The 17,107-nt window shown below is 41.1% G+C and overlaps 1 protein-coding gene across 1 annotated transcript; it reads left to right on the plus strand.

The window, feature by feature from the left end:
• The first annotated feature begins 8,674 nt into the window (after positions 1-8,674).
• Positions 8,675-15,510, plus strand: LOC111242964 (uncharacterized). Its single transcript, XM_022787936.2, has 6 exons — positions 8,675-9,479; positions 11,364-11,547; positions 13,064-13,151; positions 13,649-13,778; positions 14,046-14,173; positions 14,666-15,510. The coding sequence occupies exons 1-6, from the start codon at positions 9,432-9,434 to the stop codon at positions 14,871-14,873; spliced, it is 786 nt and encodes a 261-aa protein (XP_022643671.1). The 5' UTR covers positions 8,675-9,431; the 3' UTR covers positions 14,874-15,510.
• Positions 15,511-17,107: the final 1,597 nt, after the last annotated feature.

The raw sequence follows: 17,107 nt of genomic DNA on the forward strand, positions 1-17,107 counted from the left end.
AAATTTTTTCATCGTTTCTGACGGTCAAGAATTTCAATTAAGCTTACTAAACTATTGCTCACACAGCTTTGTACTTAACTATATTTCAGGAAGGAAGACACATGTGTTAAAGGCTCTTTATTGTTTTCATTAGTACGAAGAGCAGCATCTAACATTTTGTATTGTAGGAACATTCGCATTTCGTTATCTCCAAATTGAGTTCTTGCCTATCAGTATATTCTGCACCCCTGCCGACAGATAATGCGCAGTTAGACAAGCTGTATCTATCTATAGTTCTTTTATCTAATCTTGAAGATGTTCATTCATATGCTCTGTTTACATAACAATAATAATATTAGTAAATGTCTGTTCGATATGGTTTTTAATGATATTCCTGCGTCTGTTGCGCCCTGAATTGTTCGGTCTTCACGAGGAGTATCCTCCTCCGACGCATAGTCTGCGTTTATGACATCGTAAAGTAAGGAACTGCCATTTTAAACTGTTACTGCTACGAGTTTTGGTATTTAATAAATGCAATCTTCTTAACGGGCATCAATGTTCACGTCTTATGGATAGTACCACGAAGAGCGTTGCCCTCCTAAAATTGAGACTGAATATAGTGCAGTCCGTCCGACATTATAAGGACAACGTGCGAAGCTCCTCCTCCCGGGGATCCCGTAATGATTACGTCCCCTTGCGTCGAGTTGGCAACGGATTTGAAGCACCATCACCACAACGGCCCAACCTACTTCAGAGGCCCAGCCGTTGGCTTCCCAAACATGCACATCTCCCAGCTAGAACAGAGACACGTCTCGAGTTAACGTGCATACTGGAACTAACATTTGAAAGTCAGCTTTAAACTATCGTAGAAGAATCGCACGATGAACCCACGCTTGACTATTGTAAACAGTTCAGAACGTTTTATGTGGCCTGCGCGGGCAGTTTTTCCTCACTTTCGCCACTTGTTAACGTTGCCAATCCATCGTGCTAAACGGTAGCACAAAAAGTAGAAACGGCCATGAACATGCAGATAATATCAGTGTATCTCTCTCTGTTGATCGCCCTGACCATCGGGATTGCTAACTGCTCGTGTCTTTAAGGTAATAATTTGTTTACAGCTCCGGTCTGTTTTTACTACGTCAAAAAAGAATAACGTTTATAAATGTCGCCAGAGGTGTGTGTGTGTGTGTGTAGAAGCGCAGAAGTTTGGGAGAATAGCAGATCATCCGTAGGCAGTCCGCCATTTTTGTTCGTAAAAACATATGTGTGAGAAGTAATATGTAAAGCTTCGCTACCAATAACAAAATTTCAGTGCGATTCAAAGCAAAGCAGTTTTTGCTTTTGAAACATTTCCCTAGAGGAACGTATTTACGGAAGAAAAAATCAACGAAATTTACTCTTTGAGCGTTATATTATAGTCTTATTTATCCGATTCAAGGATGTATGCCTGTGTCAAGATAGTAACAGTGCCCTTTACTGGTTGGAAAACTGCAAAATCGATACCAGTGAAAATTTGCAATAGAGGGTCAAGCGACCTAACGACAATTAAAGACAGACGATATTTGGCTTAGCAGCTTGCTAGTTAGCTGAGCTATCATTTTTGTAGAAACAAATAAACTGTTGGCGACTATACATATATATATATACACAGTCCCGGATATTTATATACATTAACGGAAAAGTAATTTTAACAGAGCAAGAAATTTGTTCCAGATGAATAGGAAACTTTGCAGGACAGGTCGTGTCGTGATAGCCAACCGATCTAGATATGAAGCACTCATTGGACGAACAGTTGTCATTTGTCATAAAAAATAGGCCAATCCGCTTTTTTTCCTTAGAATGGAGGGAAGTAACGCTTCTATTGTACTGGGGCACCCGTCCTAACTACTATGGCATATAAATATAGCATCTTCAGGAAATCCGCGAATATGCCTGTACCTGTTCATAAAGCGCATGTGAAAGACGATTTGATTGACTCGAGCTGAAATAAACGAAACAAGCTCAAGGATGGTTAACTTCAATTTTTTTAGACCTTAGGAAGCCAATCGCCAATATTCAACTTCCAAGAAAGAAAAACTTCCTTCATATGCAAATGACTCGATCGGAAGAAAAAACAAATTGAGAGCAGCTCATATGCGCTGCTTGTTAATTTTACCCAAACTCTATGTTATTCGGTGCCCTTTTGTATCTATATCATACACAGCGGATAGAGGTTAAAGCCTCTGCAGGAAGATGATAAAGACAAAAAAGGAATACTAGACAGATTTGATTTGCTAAAAACAACTGCGTATATAGATTTACAGATATCGACAATCTATCGTTGGTCCGAGTTCACCAACAACTTTTACGTCAATAGAGCTAAATAATTAGACCAGTCGTCATTTATCCTAGTTACCATCGTAGAGTTTAGTTTCTTGCGTACATATTGCCACAGCTTCATCCTTGAGGCTGGTGATATATCTGTCGCCCAATAGACGGCACGCAAAACCCAACTGAATCGAACGTTTTAATAGTAGAAAAACAATCACGATAGCAGATAACGTGAATGAATGTTTATTGCCATCTGTGCATCTGAGATAGGTATCCCTTAGCTTTAACGGAAGTAATCTTTTGTTGAGCTTGTTGCACGTCTCCGCCCCGATGTCGTAGCTGCACCTCGTGGATGGTATTGATCTGCTGAGTCAGTCCTGAGGTGGTATACTTTTGACCATTTGACATAATCAGATGGGCGTGGGGCGCGCCACCACTAAGAAATCTAGCTAGAAGAACAGCTTGTAGTGCCATATTGTCCTCTTGACTGTCGGTGTTTATAAAGTGACAGGCGCCAGTAGCACGGTGCCCACCTCCATCTGCGCCATCTCCGAATTCCCATCCGCCCGCTCCAACGGCTATTGGTCGCGGAAAAAGCATAACTCAACCTCCACTCGACACCTGAAGGCGGGCCCAAGCGATTCCCAAAAAACTGAACAATAGCACAATACTCCTTGTAGCAGTACGTATCATCGTAGATTTCTCGTTAATGGCTATCACAGGCTCCCCTTCGCCGTTTGCTCATATAGACCTAAAGTAAGTTCTGCTTTTCGGTAATTTGCCCCTATATAGTGAACACTCTCCAAACAGGTACAAGCGGCGAGCGTGTACGGTCAAGGTAACAATAGACCATGATCTGCTATCATTTTTCATAGTGTTGAACAGAACGTGTTGGTTCTTTGACGCCTATTTTACCACTTTTCACTGCGCTTGTTCGTAAATGCACAAACAAAGCATCAGACTACTAGATACTCCAGCATCTCTTAAGTTTCCATAAATCTAATTGCGAATCAACTTTCGCCCACCCTCATAAATTTAGTCACGAGTATTGTTACCGTACCTTTGCTTGACAATTATAGTCATTTACGGTTAAGAGTGATTATAAAATGCTGTTATGCTTCATAGCAGAACACAAAGCGGCTTTCGCCAGGGCCTGAGAATAACAACATTGAAACGCGTCGACAAAAAAATTCTACTATCACGCCTGTGATCGGCAAAGATCGTCTCAGATTGGTTCTTCCCTCCGGACATTGCCATATCGGTCGCTGCTAAGGTCGTCTCAGCCGTACTGAAATTATATCGTCTATTTCTAGATCGATTGGTTTACGGCGCATGGTACCTATGAAATACGGCTAGTTTTTCTTTTTTGGTGAGGAACGCCGATACACGTTAGTGCTGATGCAAAAACGTCGGTTGTAAACCGGTTTGTCTATAATTTTTTTAATCGGTTACGTCGGTCAGTGGATGAGCAATCGTAAACTAAAGCTCCATCGATACAATCAAGTGCCAGCATTTTATTAGGGTACTGCCGTCGCTTGTCTGATCTACGGTTTCTGGGGTACACCTTTCATAACATTATTGCAATAGTAATAATATTATGACTGATGCTTCTAAAGTTATCACTGATGGCTACTATTTTCCATTTCACTACCGTTCGAATGATGCTTTTTACACGTTGTTGGTTATTCCACACTTTATTACCACATTATAATATTTACGTATGGATGCATTTCTTCTTCACGTCACGATTCCTATATTTTGTTTATCCGATCGGTAACCTGCGTCTGTAGCTAACTTGTTGGACCCTATTGACAGTTTATAATGGCATCAGCGGCTATTTGACCGTACATATATGGTTTTACGCTTCGAAAAATTATTTTTAATTTTCTATTATTATAACTTAATTTTAAAAAGGACAAAGATCGATTCTAACTAACGTCATTAAACGAATCCAAGGCTACGGCAAACATAAGTCATAACATTGTTAATGGCAAGGAGCACCGATATCAGTGACTGTTATCTCGAGTCGAATGAGGTAACCGACATGGGCCCGCAGTCAATGCTAATGCGGTCAAATGCTGTAACAACTATTCGGTCAAAGTTTTTCTGTCTTCTTATCCTGATCTGCCTCCTGACTTTAACTCTCATACAATGAGAGGTAAAGGGTTATTGGGCAGAGATAGAAAGATGTTTTGAGCTCAATGTCAATCAATACCAGCCTATGCAGACTCGACTACTTAAATCGCGTTTCGGACAACGCTGTAAATCTGTACGCCAGGCGATTGTTAAAGATTGCAGGTCGCCTGCAATATTTAACAATCGCCTGCCGGCCATATCAACGGTGTCCTAACTGCGGCATGTGCCTCACAAATAATAATGCAACTTCCTATACCGATAGGCCTACATCGGCGCTTCAACGAGGTGTTCCTTTTAAACAAGTGTTTATATTGCCTGGCTAAACAACCGCACCGAAGTCCATAGCACAAGAACATTCGAACTAATTATAGCAGCAATAATTTAAAGCGTTAAAGTTAGAAGAAGATTTTCAGGTCATACTGCAAAAATTTAGTTCAGCAGCTCATTAAATCAAAACAGTTTTCACACATTATCTCTCATAAAAACATCAGCCTAACGTTCGTACGAACGAATGTAATAATAAGAAACTGAAAATAACAGATGTGCTACAAAGTAGGTGTTGTTCAAAGCTATCCCTCAAAAGTACTTCAGAACCTTAGAACATTTTATCTAGATGTTTCCCTAGCTATAGAGAACTTATAACGATGCATAAAGGAACACATCACAGCCGTCGGAAAAACAGGATTTACGTCGGGCAGCATCTTAAGCTGTCTGATCTCCTGTGATCATTACATTTCAATTTCGAAGAAAATAGCGATTCACTATGTAATAACCACGGCTGTGATATAAAGGTACATTTTACAATAGTACGTCTAGTGATAGCAGGGATCTTCTAAGGCAAGGTTGGCTTGCAGGTGTTCATTACTAACATCGAGTTTCCTCTTTTCACATAATAAAAATAGTTACTGGAACTACCAGAAGGCGTTTGAACCGGCATAATAACGTGCTCGTAAACAGGCTTGCTGCATTAGGGAAATTACTCAGGGATCGTTTTGTGAGTGCGTGGAAATGAAGGCGAAAAAAGTAGATAATTTACCGGGCATAGATAATGAAAATGTCGCCACTAGAGGGCGCCATACCATAAACTCGAATCCTACGCTATCGCCTGATTGAAACCATATATATATATAAACAGCTTGCTGTTTAGCTTAAGACAATCACTATATTAAATCTTTACCTCAGTTTCGGAAGCAAAAGTCTATTTAATCTGGATCATATAAATGTACATGAGAGTTCACATATTTCGATCTAAATTCTGTAACAAATCATACGCATCTGTTAAATTGTATAGGTAATCAAAGAACGATTTAGGTCGGCCAAGAAAGAAGTAACACCAGATGAACTCCTCTTATCTTATTTGCCTATCAAATTGTTACAGTACGAACGTCACGTCACGTCACGTCAACTACGCCAAACAGTATTTAAGGTAACAAAAAATGTACTCTGATGACCATTTTAGCCACGGCTGCTAGCTCAGCTTGGTACTGAAGCTCATTGAAGAGTGTCAACATTGTACAGGTTGGTGTGCTTCATAATAAAGAAATTATGATCTGTTATACAGGAGATACACTCTACGTTGTCGGTTGTGTTCATCTTGTCTTCTCGGACCCATAGACTGACACTGCTTTTGCCATATTCAGCCTTAATCTCACATGTGGGGCCTTAAAAAACTGGGTGTAGCAGCAAGGACCTGCTATCAACTTTCCAATAAAAGACATTAGTCATTCTTAGATATAGTTCTATGTACAGTGAGGCGTAGATTTTCCTTGTTTATGTGTTATTGCAATGTACCCGAGTATGTTGTTTGTTTCGGTCCTTCGCTCGCTTTCAATGGCGTACGCTATAATGGCTTTTAATTGAAGAGTACAGTTGCTTGAACAGGGGCCTTGGTAGACTTACATATTCTGCTGGATGACTGCAATGCCGATATACACTGTTAAAATGGGGCAAGTGAATTATTTGTTTTCCAGTAAAGGGGTATTCAAAGCTCTCGCTCAGATTTTGGACGCGATACCTGCACAAGATTTTGGCCTGGGTTGACGACAATTTTAAGTCGTGTGAAGCCGACGCGGGACGCGCGCAGGAGTACTCTCCTAACACTTGGGTCAGCTTCCTTTGCCGAGGCATAGTTTTTCGTAAAACGCGCAGTAAAGAAATTGCAAATAAAACCTGATCCTTAAAATTTAAATAGGCATGACAGAAGAATCACTGGCTTTAGGTCTAAGAAAATCTATAATGTTGGGTGTATAGAGCTAAACATTATTACTGTTTATTAGTTATTACTGTTACGAAACAACTATTAATGTTCTCAAAACAGTTTTTTAAAGATAATTCTTATTAAATCCGTTAATTACAAGTAAGTTAAAAAAAAGTCGCCGAAAACTATCCAATGTATACGACAACCTATCCGGTTCGATCCATAAAGAATATATGGACTTAGAGCACAGTATATGGACAGAATCTCTATCCATTAAAGATATTCTGTCGTGGAAAGCGCTTAAGACAAAGACATTGACCAGGAGTGATACTGTAGCTAGCCCACAAGTATCGCTACCGTACATGTACCGATTCCTTTCAAAACACGCCAATAATTTCTAAATTGATTTTTCTCGAACTCGAGGGATATTCATTACGCTTGAATGTAACCCGTCAAGCACACTTTCTAGTCTTGAAGCGCAGTCTCAATTATTGACTCAGAACACCCCCCCAATGGCTGTTTGTTCTGCTCATTTCCTTCTTATTTTTTCATTGGCCGTTCACTGCCATATTATAATTAGAAAGTATTCGTGTCTAGTTTATAGATCCGTAGTAATTGCATTGCGTATTGAACGGAATTATAAGTCGAATTAAGGCTCCACAGATGGACGTTTCAGTCAGAGAGATCGTGGAGCTGAAAAATGTATTCCGCCCCGGGCCGACCCACAAACAAGCCGATAATAGGCCAAGCATATATATAAGCTGCAGAAAACTAGCCTGTTAGCAGAAAACTTGCATGCGTAGATTTTCATCAGGGATTGGAAGGAACTTGCACTCGCTACAAACCTGATGAAGCTCACACAAAAATACGGCTTCTCAGTGAGCTTCAGCATCTTGTCGAATAGTGGCTAACGCGTAGGCACAATAACAAGTTTCCACATGGAATTGTGACCGGTGACAAGAAGTGGTGTCCCCAGGACAATGAAAGGTTGACACGCCTAAGCTCAGAATCAAGCCAGATCTCCATTTGAAAACGACAATTGCTTGCGTTTGGCGAAAGTGGGCAGACCAAAAGGGTTAAATTGCATCAACTGAACAAGGCCATCCAACCCCGGGTCGATAGGCGAGGCTGTGCATGGCAGGCATTGCGAAAACCGCTCCGCAAAAGCTTAACTGAAAGGTTCTCTCGCATTCACCGTCCTCTCTACAGGATGGCGGCAAATTTTTGCGAGTTTTTTTTGGTGGAAAGAAGGCTTATTATTTAATTATAACAAAACCATATATACATATCTCTTATAGAAATGCTTACTATTAATCATAGATTCCCTTTCAAAAACAAATCTATGATACAATTTCTGCCTTTCGGCTCAAACTTTAACAATTTTCTGGGTGTAGCCTATTTATTATCTTCGATAAGCTAGGCATGTCGTAACTAAATAAGTTAACAGTTAAGTTGTGAAATATATTCTAAGAAACAATCACCCTCTATAAGGCATTATATATATATATATATATATATATATATATATATATAAGTAGTATACATAAATAAACCATATATTTGAAAAGCGTAAAGCACATAAATATTTTTTCACAAGAGTGTGTGTTCATTCACAAATATGCGTATTTATACGTACGACTCAAACACCACACACACACATATATATTCTGACGTTAATGCTGGGGGATTTCTTTTAGAGACCTTGTCCGAACCGATCAGATAGTGTGTTATTACTGTTTTTGTAGTTGCTTGGTATCTTTTGATTGTGATTCGCCAAACGAAATCCCTATAATCGTCAATAGCTTTTAGCGATTGGCTATACCTAGCTCTTAGTAATAGAACATGGATTTGACTCTCTATAATCATCTCCTCGTACGACTAATCTAAACGTTATAACCGCGCTTTGAGTAAAGCTACAGTCGTTCAATTCTAGTATACTAAATCGTGCGTTAGAAACAACAATAAATTTTCAACTATATACCCAACTCAGCGAAGCTTTGTTTCGCAGCTTAAAGCTAAGGCCTATTTCGTTTCCCAAGTTTGTCTTGCTAGTACAGAATCCGAGCTGAATATTATCGTTGATTTTTTTTCCATAATTTCCACTTACAGCAGCCATTTAGGCTATGCGTTCAGTATTGTGTTATCAGTGTTCTAACTGCTGTGTATTGAAGCGTGTATGTCTTATCTGGCAGCCGGTTAAGCCTTTGATAAAACGTTTTCTCGATACAGGCAACGCTACGGCCACGAAAGCAGCCGCGAGGTCCAGCAAGTGGGCGTGCGTGCGTGCGTGCGTACACTTCGCTGCAGAACGCTCGTTGTGGTCTCGCCGCCACATCCATGATAAGTGGTGCACAAACCCTCATACGAGGGTATCCATCCGGTCACAGGCCCGCGAAACTGTCTTCAGAAGTACCCGCGTAACTGTCTGAACAAATCTGCTTTGGTTCGCTGGATCGTAATATAGCAATGTTACTGTGCCTACTACGCTGTAGTTTTAAGTGAGTCCTATTAAGTGTACATCGTGCCGGTTCGACAGATAGATCTAGCTGATCGGCGACGCAGCTTCTCTCGAAACGCGGAGTGTCGCGGTCAGCCACCATGGCTATCACTAGCCCGTAACACTAGCAGCGTCGAAACAGGAACATATTCCTTTCCGACGGACACAGTCAGCTTGGGCCAAACCCATTACCGCACACTGAAGAGCCGGAGGCAAGTCCGAAATCCGTTATATCCTTGAATAAGAGCGAACTCGACAGAGAATAGAAGCACTGCTAACCTTAACAAGCTCTCACCTTCGGAAGAGCCCAACATGTCAACGGTACAAAACAAGATGCGTTCTTTTGTGCGCAGCATTTTGGTAAGTAGGATGCAAGATAGTTATAAACATACGTCATATATTCTACATAATTTGTAGAAAGAAATAATATCACACTATAGAAGATGCTGCCAGTTAGAGAAATCGTTGGCAATTCTTATATGAATTTTTCATGGTATTAACAGTGAGCCAAACAGTAGCAACAAAAGCCTAAAACCTGCCAGATCAAAGAAGAGCCGATATGTGTTTTTCTTGTATTCGACGACTGGTCCGTACCTGAATATGGTAACTGTTTACATCCTCGTAACGTCAGCTAACATTATCCACGAGTTGGAATTAGCGTTATTATACTATCGCTGGCATCTTTACTGTGTGATACACTTTTCAGCGTTGTTACTATGAGCTTTTCGAATGTATAGCTTGATGCCAGGTAAAGATTTTTCCAAGACACTGGGCTATGATCAATCACAACAATATAGCGAATAGTCGAACGTTTGTTCCAAATTATGAAGAAGTCATTGAGTCGATGGGTTTTATTTTCACGCATTAGCCATAGTAATAGCAACGTCCACTGCCGTGTGTGCATTTAGCATCACATAATACCAAAGTTCCTCTTGTAAACAGTTTTATAGCTACATCTTAACCTATCGTTGAAAAGTATCAGACATAGGACTTTTCCCTTTTTACATTCCCATTAAATCCTACCAAAAACGCTACCCCATACAAGGCGCGCCTTACACCAGAGACATCAGAAGAAGCTGCAGCATTTCTGCAGGCGGTGACGCTCCTCATCGTCATCACCATCGTCACCTCGTCTCGTCTTGACTCTCCATTCTGCCAAACGTGAACAGAACACCCATATAGAACTATGTCAGCTAAAACCTGCCGCTGCACCCTCAGGCACATAATCATACCCCTCGCAAGAAGCAACCGCCACCCAATGTTCAGACACCATTGGTTCCGGTTGAACTGATAATAATAATGGAAAAACCCCGCGACGACAGAAAATGACAAATATTAATTGCACTATAAGAGCCGACTGTTTCCTACGGACCCGTCCTTCTCCTGCTTGATGCAGCCGCTCTTCCTGACGTTGCTTCTGCGTTAGCCATCGTCGACGTGGACGACGACAACTAGTGAAAATAAACATCGACTAAGTGCTGCGACGCGGCAGACGTTCTGCAGGAAAGGGGGCGGCTCGATGCAACGCCGAGTAGCATCCAAAAGATTTGAAACAACGCTCTGAACGCCGCGTCAGCCTGTTGGTGCTGCACACGCGACGTCCCATAACAGATAGGCAGGCAGATCTACCGACAAAATGAAGTCATCTTCCCACCATACAGCCCTGCGTCACAACGCCAGTCATCAACGGCATCGGCAACGACGTCAGCGACGGCACTGTCATCCGAACAAGTTCCGGTCGCTGTTCGAGACGACGGCAATCGACGAAAAGCGCTGGTTTAGCGTGCAAAGCAGTTCCCATCAATTTAAAGCATTCGCGTACAAACCAGCGAAATCAGAAGTGGAAGGCAAATGCGAAAGTTGCCCCACTAGACTATATCAATTAGCAGTCACTGAGATTGAAGTGTGAGAACATCCATAGATATGTGATAGCTCTATTTCTGACACAAAAAAGTTGGTGAGAGAGAAAAATTGTTAGCGTCCAGCTGGACACCGCGGACCTGTAGGCTAAATAGCCGTTAGATCAAAGATATGCTCTCTGGAAAGCCGTTTGCTTGGGCCTTCAGCGACTCCGAACCCAGTGTAGTTGTGATTAGTGAACAGCGACCGTATCGTTGTATATAACGTTGTGTGCCAAAAAAGTCTTCTGCTTATTTATTTTTTCGCCTATTTCATACAAATATATATTAGGCAGTGTCGGTTAGTAAAATGCTGGAGCTGAAAATTTTGGTGAAAATTTTCCAGCTGGTCACAGCTCTTTTGACTGTAGCATCGCGAGGATCTCCACTGCACCCACGGCTCGACAGCGGCAGCGACAACAAAAGTAGTTCGGCAACCGCGCCCTTATCGATTTCGACCAACGGGACATTTCCACACAACGTTAACGATAATCTGCTAGTTAGCGGCCTGGCGGCGAACAACAAAACCGGTATTTTTTAAAGAGATTTTATTTACTTTTTTTCCAGTCGTCTGCTAATTTAATGCGTATGCTAAAGGAAAGTGTCTGGTGGATAGCTTAGCTAACTTTGTTCGTTGAAGGGTCTTGAGCGGATTCGATTATCAGGTTGTTGCTAGATTGATTCATCATGACAATGTGCCATAGTGATTTTGTCAGTAGAGCGAGAGACGCAGTAATATTATTGAACGACATTGATCTTCGGAGATTAGGGTTAACGTCGCATGTAAAAAATCCTAGGGTTTTGCTATATAAAATTAATGTATTTTCGCACTGAGCCATTGCTAAGCGAGCAAGAGGCAGGAGCGATCGTAGCAATTCAAGTCTAACTAAGTAGTTAGTTTAAAGGCGTCATGTCTTCTGCTTCACCAATTATCGTTGTTATGTTGGATGAAAGTAAGCACTGCATAAATTGTTTCAAGGCCGCAATGAAGCCTATAAGCGTTTTATAAAGAAATCGTATATCGAATCGTTGTATCTGTCCGAGCAATAACATCATATGCTCTTTCGGTGATTGCCTGACCTGCCGAAAACACTAGCCATTATTATTATTACAGCCTGTCCTATTTCGAAGAAGTGACATCGTACCGCGCCATAACGAACGAGTCAAGTAGCTCCTTACGCGACCGGTCATTTTTTCTTACGAATGCATCTACAGTATCAGCGCAGGGAAGTCAAAGGATAAGGATGAAAGGTGAAACAACGATTGTTTAGCCCGACGATGGGTAGCTATATGTATTGCACCCATCTTGCCCCAGCTCAAATTGTAGGGGCATCCTTCTCGACAGCAAGCGTATGCCTACACGAGGCGCACTGTTCACCTCTGTGATATATCATATTTTCTGTGTTTATTGATTTCCAGTTTACTATAGCTGTCGGCCACTCTTACATTTTTCTACTTGCCATCAAAACATTAACAAGGTTAAAACCATTTTCTGTTAGACTAATCCGCTTACGTGTGTCACATCACGTAAAGATATTTGTTCATTATAAGCTTACAACAAGCTATTTCCCGTTGAACGTCCCCTTGAATCAATTGGGGGTCAATTGCTCCCCTCATTACCATATATCATCCGAATAGAATTTGAATGGAATATGACAGTACGTTCCAATGGCGTCTACTTCTTAATAAAGTATAATAGCTACAGACCGCTTCAAGGGTGCCCCGGTTGAGGCATAACACGAACTTTGATCATTTCCTCTGGTATTGATCTAAGCTGAAAAAGGACAGAGTAAAATAAATTGGTTCAAAGCTTGCGCGGCGCAAGCTATTACTTTGACAATCAAGGACCTTTTTTCTTCGAGCGTACGTATCAAGGGTGTAATTTTATTTTATCTCTAATTCGATAGTTGCAGTCGCAGCTCAGATGGTTGTTTATGCGAAGCTCTGAGCTCAAACAACTATTCTAATAGTGGATATTTACGCCTATCTAAAATTCATTCAATAAAGCCCAATTTCCAAATGTATTATTTTGTTTTTTTCCAATAGCACCAAAGCTTATAGTGACATCTACTGTGAGTGGTGAACCCTGTGAAACTGAGCCTTTCTGCGAAACCGAAGAACATCCCGTCCCCGAGTAAGTTAATGCGTATACTTTTTGGACTTAAAAAAAACTAACAGTCAGTTCATCAACAAACACGTACGATTGACACTAATAGATAAGTTGAGAGCAGTGCAGCTGCGAAAGTAAATCGCCCAATAATATACTGGACTTACTCTTGCCGTCTTCTCGCCAAATAAGTGCACTGACGATGGGAGTAAAGCTTCTGGTAAGATAGGGATGAGAATATTTGACTGCATGCGGAAGACATCATAAATGCCCCTAGAAACTCAAGCAGTTGCCGAGATTTCAAGGATGCTCAGCCATCGATGGCTAACAAATTCACTTATAAACAGACACTGTTTTTGGATATAAGTATCTGTACGAAAAGCGTCCATACTAGTCAGTTATCATATGTTTAGCACATCTGGAAGCTATAAACGTTTCGAGTCTTGGCTTTTGCAGCCGGAGGATCAATGTTTTGTTTTACTCAATTACGTTAGAGTGATATTTTTGCTATCTACACCCGGTAGTGATATTCAACTGAAGGTACTGGAACAGAACTTCAACCGACTTCGTCCATTCTTCAATAAAGACCCGATCAACCCTCCGGATTTGTATCGTAGCCCTATATTCTTCGATGGCGACGACGAATTCGTGCAGGTCAGTTACTACCACCAGCTTCGTTACTTCAGCACCCAATGCACCCGTTCTATATCACGACTTATTTTGGCTTAAAAAAATAAGTTGACACGAGAAAGGCGGTAGCCTATTATTCAGCTGGATCGCTCACAGGCGTTTCAAGTAGCGCGTGTAGCATATTCGCTGGCAGTATTTTGCAATAACTAAGTTTAGGTTAGGTTAGGTTAGGTTAGGTTAGCAGGTTAGGCTACAGGAGTCTGAGAATAGCGAGCATGCAGAGTGTTGCAGGCGTGCGAGACGAAGAGCTGGACGATCGATAGACCAAAGGAGGTTCGCGATATCGACGGGCAGCGGCATTTTCTGTTAAATCCGGAACTTGGAGGATATCGTCAGTCCATCACTCTTTTGCGATGCAGGTAGGCGTGTAGCTATCAATCACAAAATTATCGAAGTATGTAAAATAGAATCTTTACGCGTAATTAAACCGTATCCTGTCGTAGTACGTTCTCGATTTCGTTACTTGCTACTGCTTATATACTACGCTATCAGTTTCTGCTTATGGTAAATATCAACTGAAGTAAACAATAGTCCCAGAAAGTTGTACATTTGTGAACATATATCATGCGCCAGCCATAGATAAATGTTAAGTAGATATCTATTCAAAGACTTGCAGCATCCTAGTACGGGATAATCATTCTTATCATTACTGCTAGGACACTTGGTATCGCCTTGTGAAATAGTTACAGCATTCATCTGGGTTTCAATGTTTGATGGACACAACCTTCCTGCCTTGCAAACTAAAAAACTGATCGATGATCAAATGGGCTAACTTGAAACGGAAATGTCCGGAATACTTACGATGTACTGCATTCGGGTATGTTCAGAAAAGTATTATTCTAACGTTACAGCGACGAGCAACAGCCATGCCGAAATATTGAGCACATCTTACCGTCTTCAAAACCCAGCCGATGCGAAACCCGTTTCTGGCATCGTCAAATGACTGCTATCAATCAGAATACATTGGAACCGTACGAGATCATCGTGAAAGTGCCCGCCGCCTGCAACTGCTATATAAAAGCTACCATTGATTATTACTCATCCCCTTTGAAGAATTAACATAAAAAATGATTCCATAAAATTATTGCTGCTCCCTATCGAGCTTACAGACCTTTGGTCCTTGACGGGACTCGGTCACGGTGTTTTATTTGCACAGGAGTCGACATGATGGCGCGCTAACGAACACCTTTTCGTCCTTTTCATTCGTAACCCTTTCTTGACTTGTTTCCTATGATGAAAAATTGTTTGTATAAGATCTGGGTTTAGTCAAGTAGGAAATTCTACAGTTCAAATGATAGGTGTAGTTAGCCTCGTCGTACCGTAAGTGATAGTCGAATGGACGTCTGAGCGCCCGATGAATTTTCGCTATATACTCTTCATGCAAATCCACTTGACCGAGTACAACGACGTAACATATAATTAAGACAAACACCTGGAATCCCAGTTTATTATGTTTTGTTAATATATGGGCTATATATAGATAATATATTGTTAATAACAAACTACTTTTCAGATTGAATTAAATGTTAATTATGAATATGGATATTTTATTGTAGCATATTATCGGATGACTCAGACACACACGCAAACCTGGGAGTCTTTCAGTACAAATACGATGCTTCTCACAGAGATTGCGGCCAAACATGTGTCTAAATAAAAAAAAAAAAAAGGCATAACAGTTTATAATATTGGACAATTTTGTTTGTCTTTCTTTGCCGTTTTGCGTTTGTCAGTTGTATGTATTACATTGTTAACCTTAGCAATACGACTTAGTAAGCCATAATAAGATATGTACAGTTATGATATTCATTCACTCAATATTATAACTATTCATTTTCTGGCCTTAATTTTGGCCAAATTGATATCAGTAACTCTATTTAGTCCTAGATTCCCTTAGATGATCGGAGAGACTATGTCGTTCATTTTGAACGAAGGACTATATCTCAATTTTGCATAATGCTCTATCGAAGCACCAACAGCTAAAAGTCTTATAATATTAATCGTGTGAATGAGCACGCGATTGACAAAAGGACCTATGGAGGAAAAAACGTGAAGTCAAACACGAAAACACTGACGCCTGTTGGAATAGTGAAGAATCCTATGTAAGCGTCCCTGGAAGTTGTAACTTACACAGTTCACGTTACCCGAACTGTGTTTTACGATACACGAATGCTTCCGTTTTTGTAATGCCGTATCCTGCTTACCATGCCTAAGAGCGTCTCCTATCAATTCTAAAACTCCTAAACGCGACACTAAATATCGACGTGATGGCAAGCTCTCAGGATCTCACCATAGGTCTCAATAACGACAGATAAAATGAGTAACGTTATCATACAGATAAACAGAACGCTTGTTCTAGGCAAACAAGAAAACACGCTGGATGTAGGAGTACACGCGAGATGGTTAGTTGACTTCTCTACAGCGCACCAAGCTCGTCAGGGTCGGCCTCTCGCTTTCCGGATTCATCTTAGGATCGGCGGTTGTGGCGTCCGGCGGTGGCGGCCATGGATCATGCGATGATGATTCAGATAATGAGAATGAACGAGATGAACAAGCCGTTCACCCTTCTTATAGAATACATACATGAGTGCCATGCGCCTCATAAATATCACTAACTAACGTGGGAAACTGTTCCTTAGTGAATCATAAAACCGAACCGTCTGCCAGTGGCGGAGACAACAAGACGGCCCCCCGCCCCTGCGTAGCATGTTCTTATTCCATACAGACACAAACTAACGGACGACACTTTTCCCCGAAATCGTGCACTAGTTTGTTTACCTTGGCAGATATATATGTGGCATCGAGCGGTTGTCGTAGCTGTGGCAGAAAAAAACACTCACAGCAAATTGATATTTAGACACACAGCAGCCCCGGTGCTATCCTACACATTTCCCTGGCGGCACAGTTTTGCCCCACAATAAAGGGCAAAACACGACGAAGAAATCATAAAACAAGTACAATAGGCTGTATGCGACTCACATACGGGAATACTAGCTGTGCACAGCATGCAAAGCAATAAATCGTTACCTTCGCTTGCCTTCTATTTGATATTTCCGATATATTCGCTTACTGCTTGATTGAGGAGTCCAAAGCACCATACCGCCATTACTACGACACAACATACGACCATAACGAACTAAACGACAAAACTTTGATCAACTTCACACACACCCGCGCACTTTCATAATGTTTTTCCCCTCGTTTTACCTAGATAAACAAACGTCGCCGTACGCGGAAATTGTCGTTTCGTCGTGGGTTAAGCAAAGTACACAGATTATAAAAAGTTATAATGT

This window comes from Varroa destructor, unplaced genomic scaffold, assembly GCF_002443255.2.
Source record: "Varroa destructor unplaced genomic scaffold, Vdes_3.0 BEIS01000001.1, whole genome shotgun sequence".
Lineage (NCBI taxonomy): Eukaryota > Metazoa > Arthropoda > Arachnida > Mesostigmata > Varroidae > Varroa > Varroa destructor.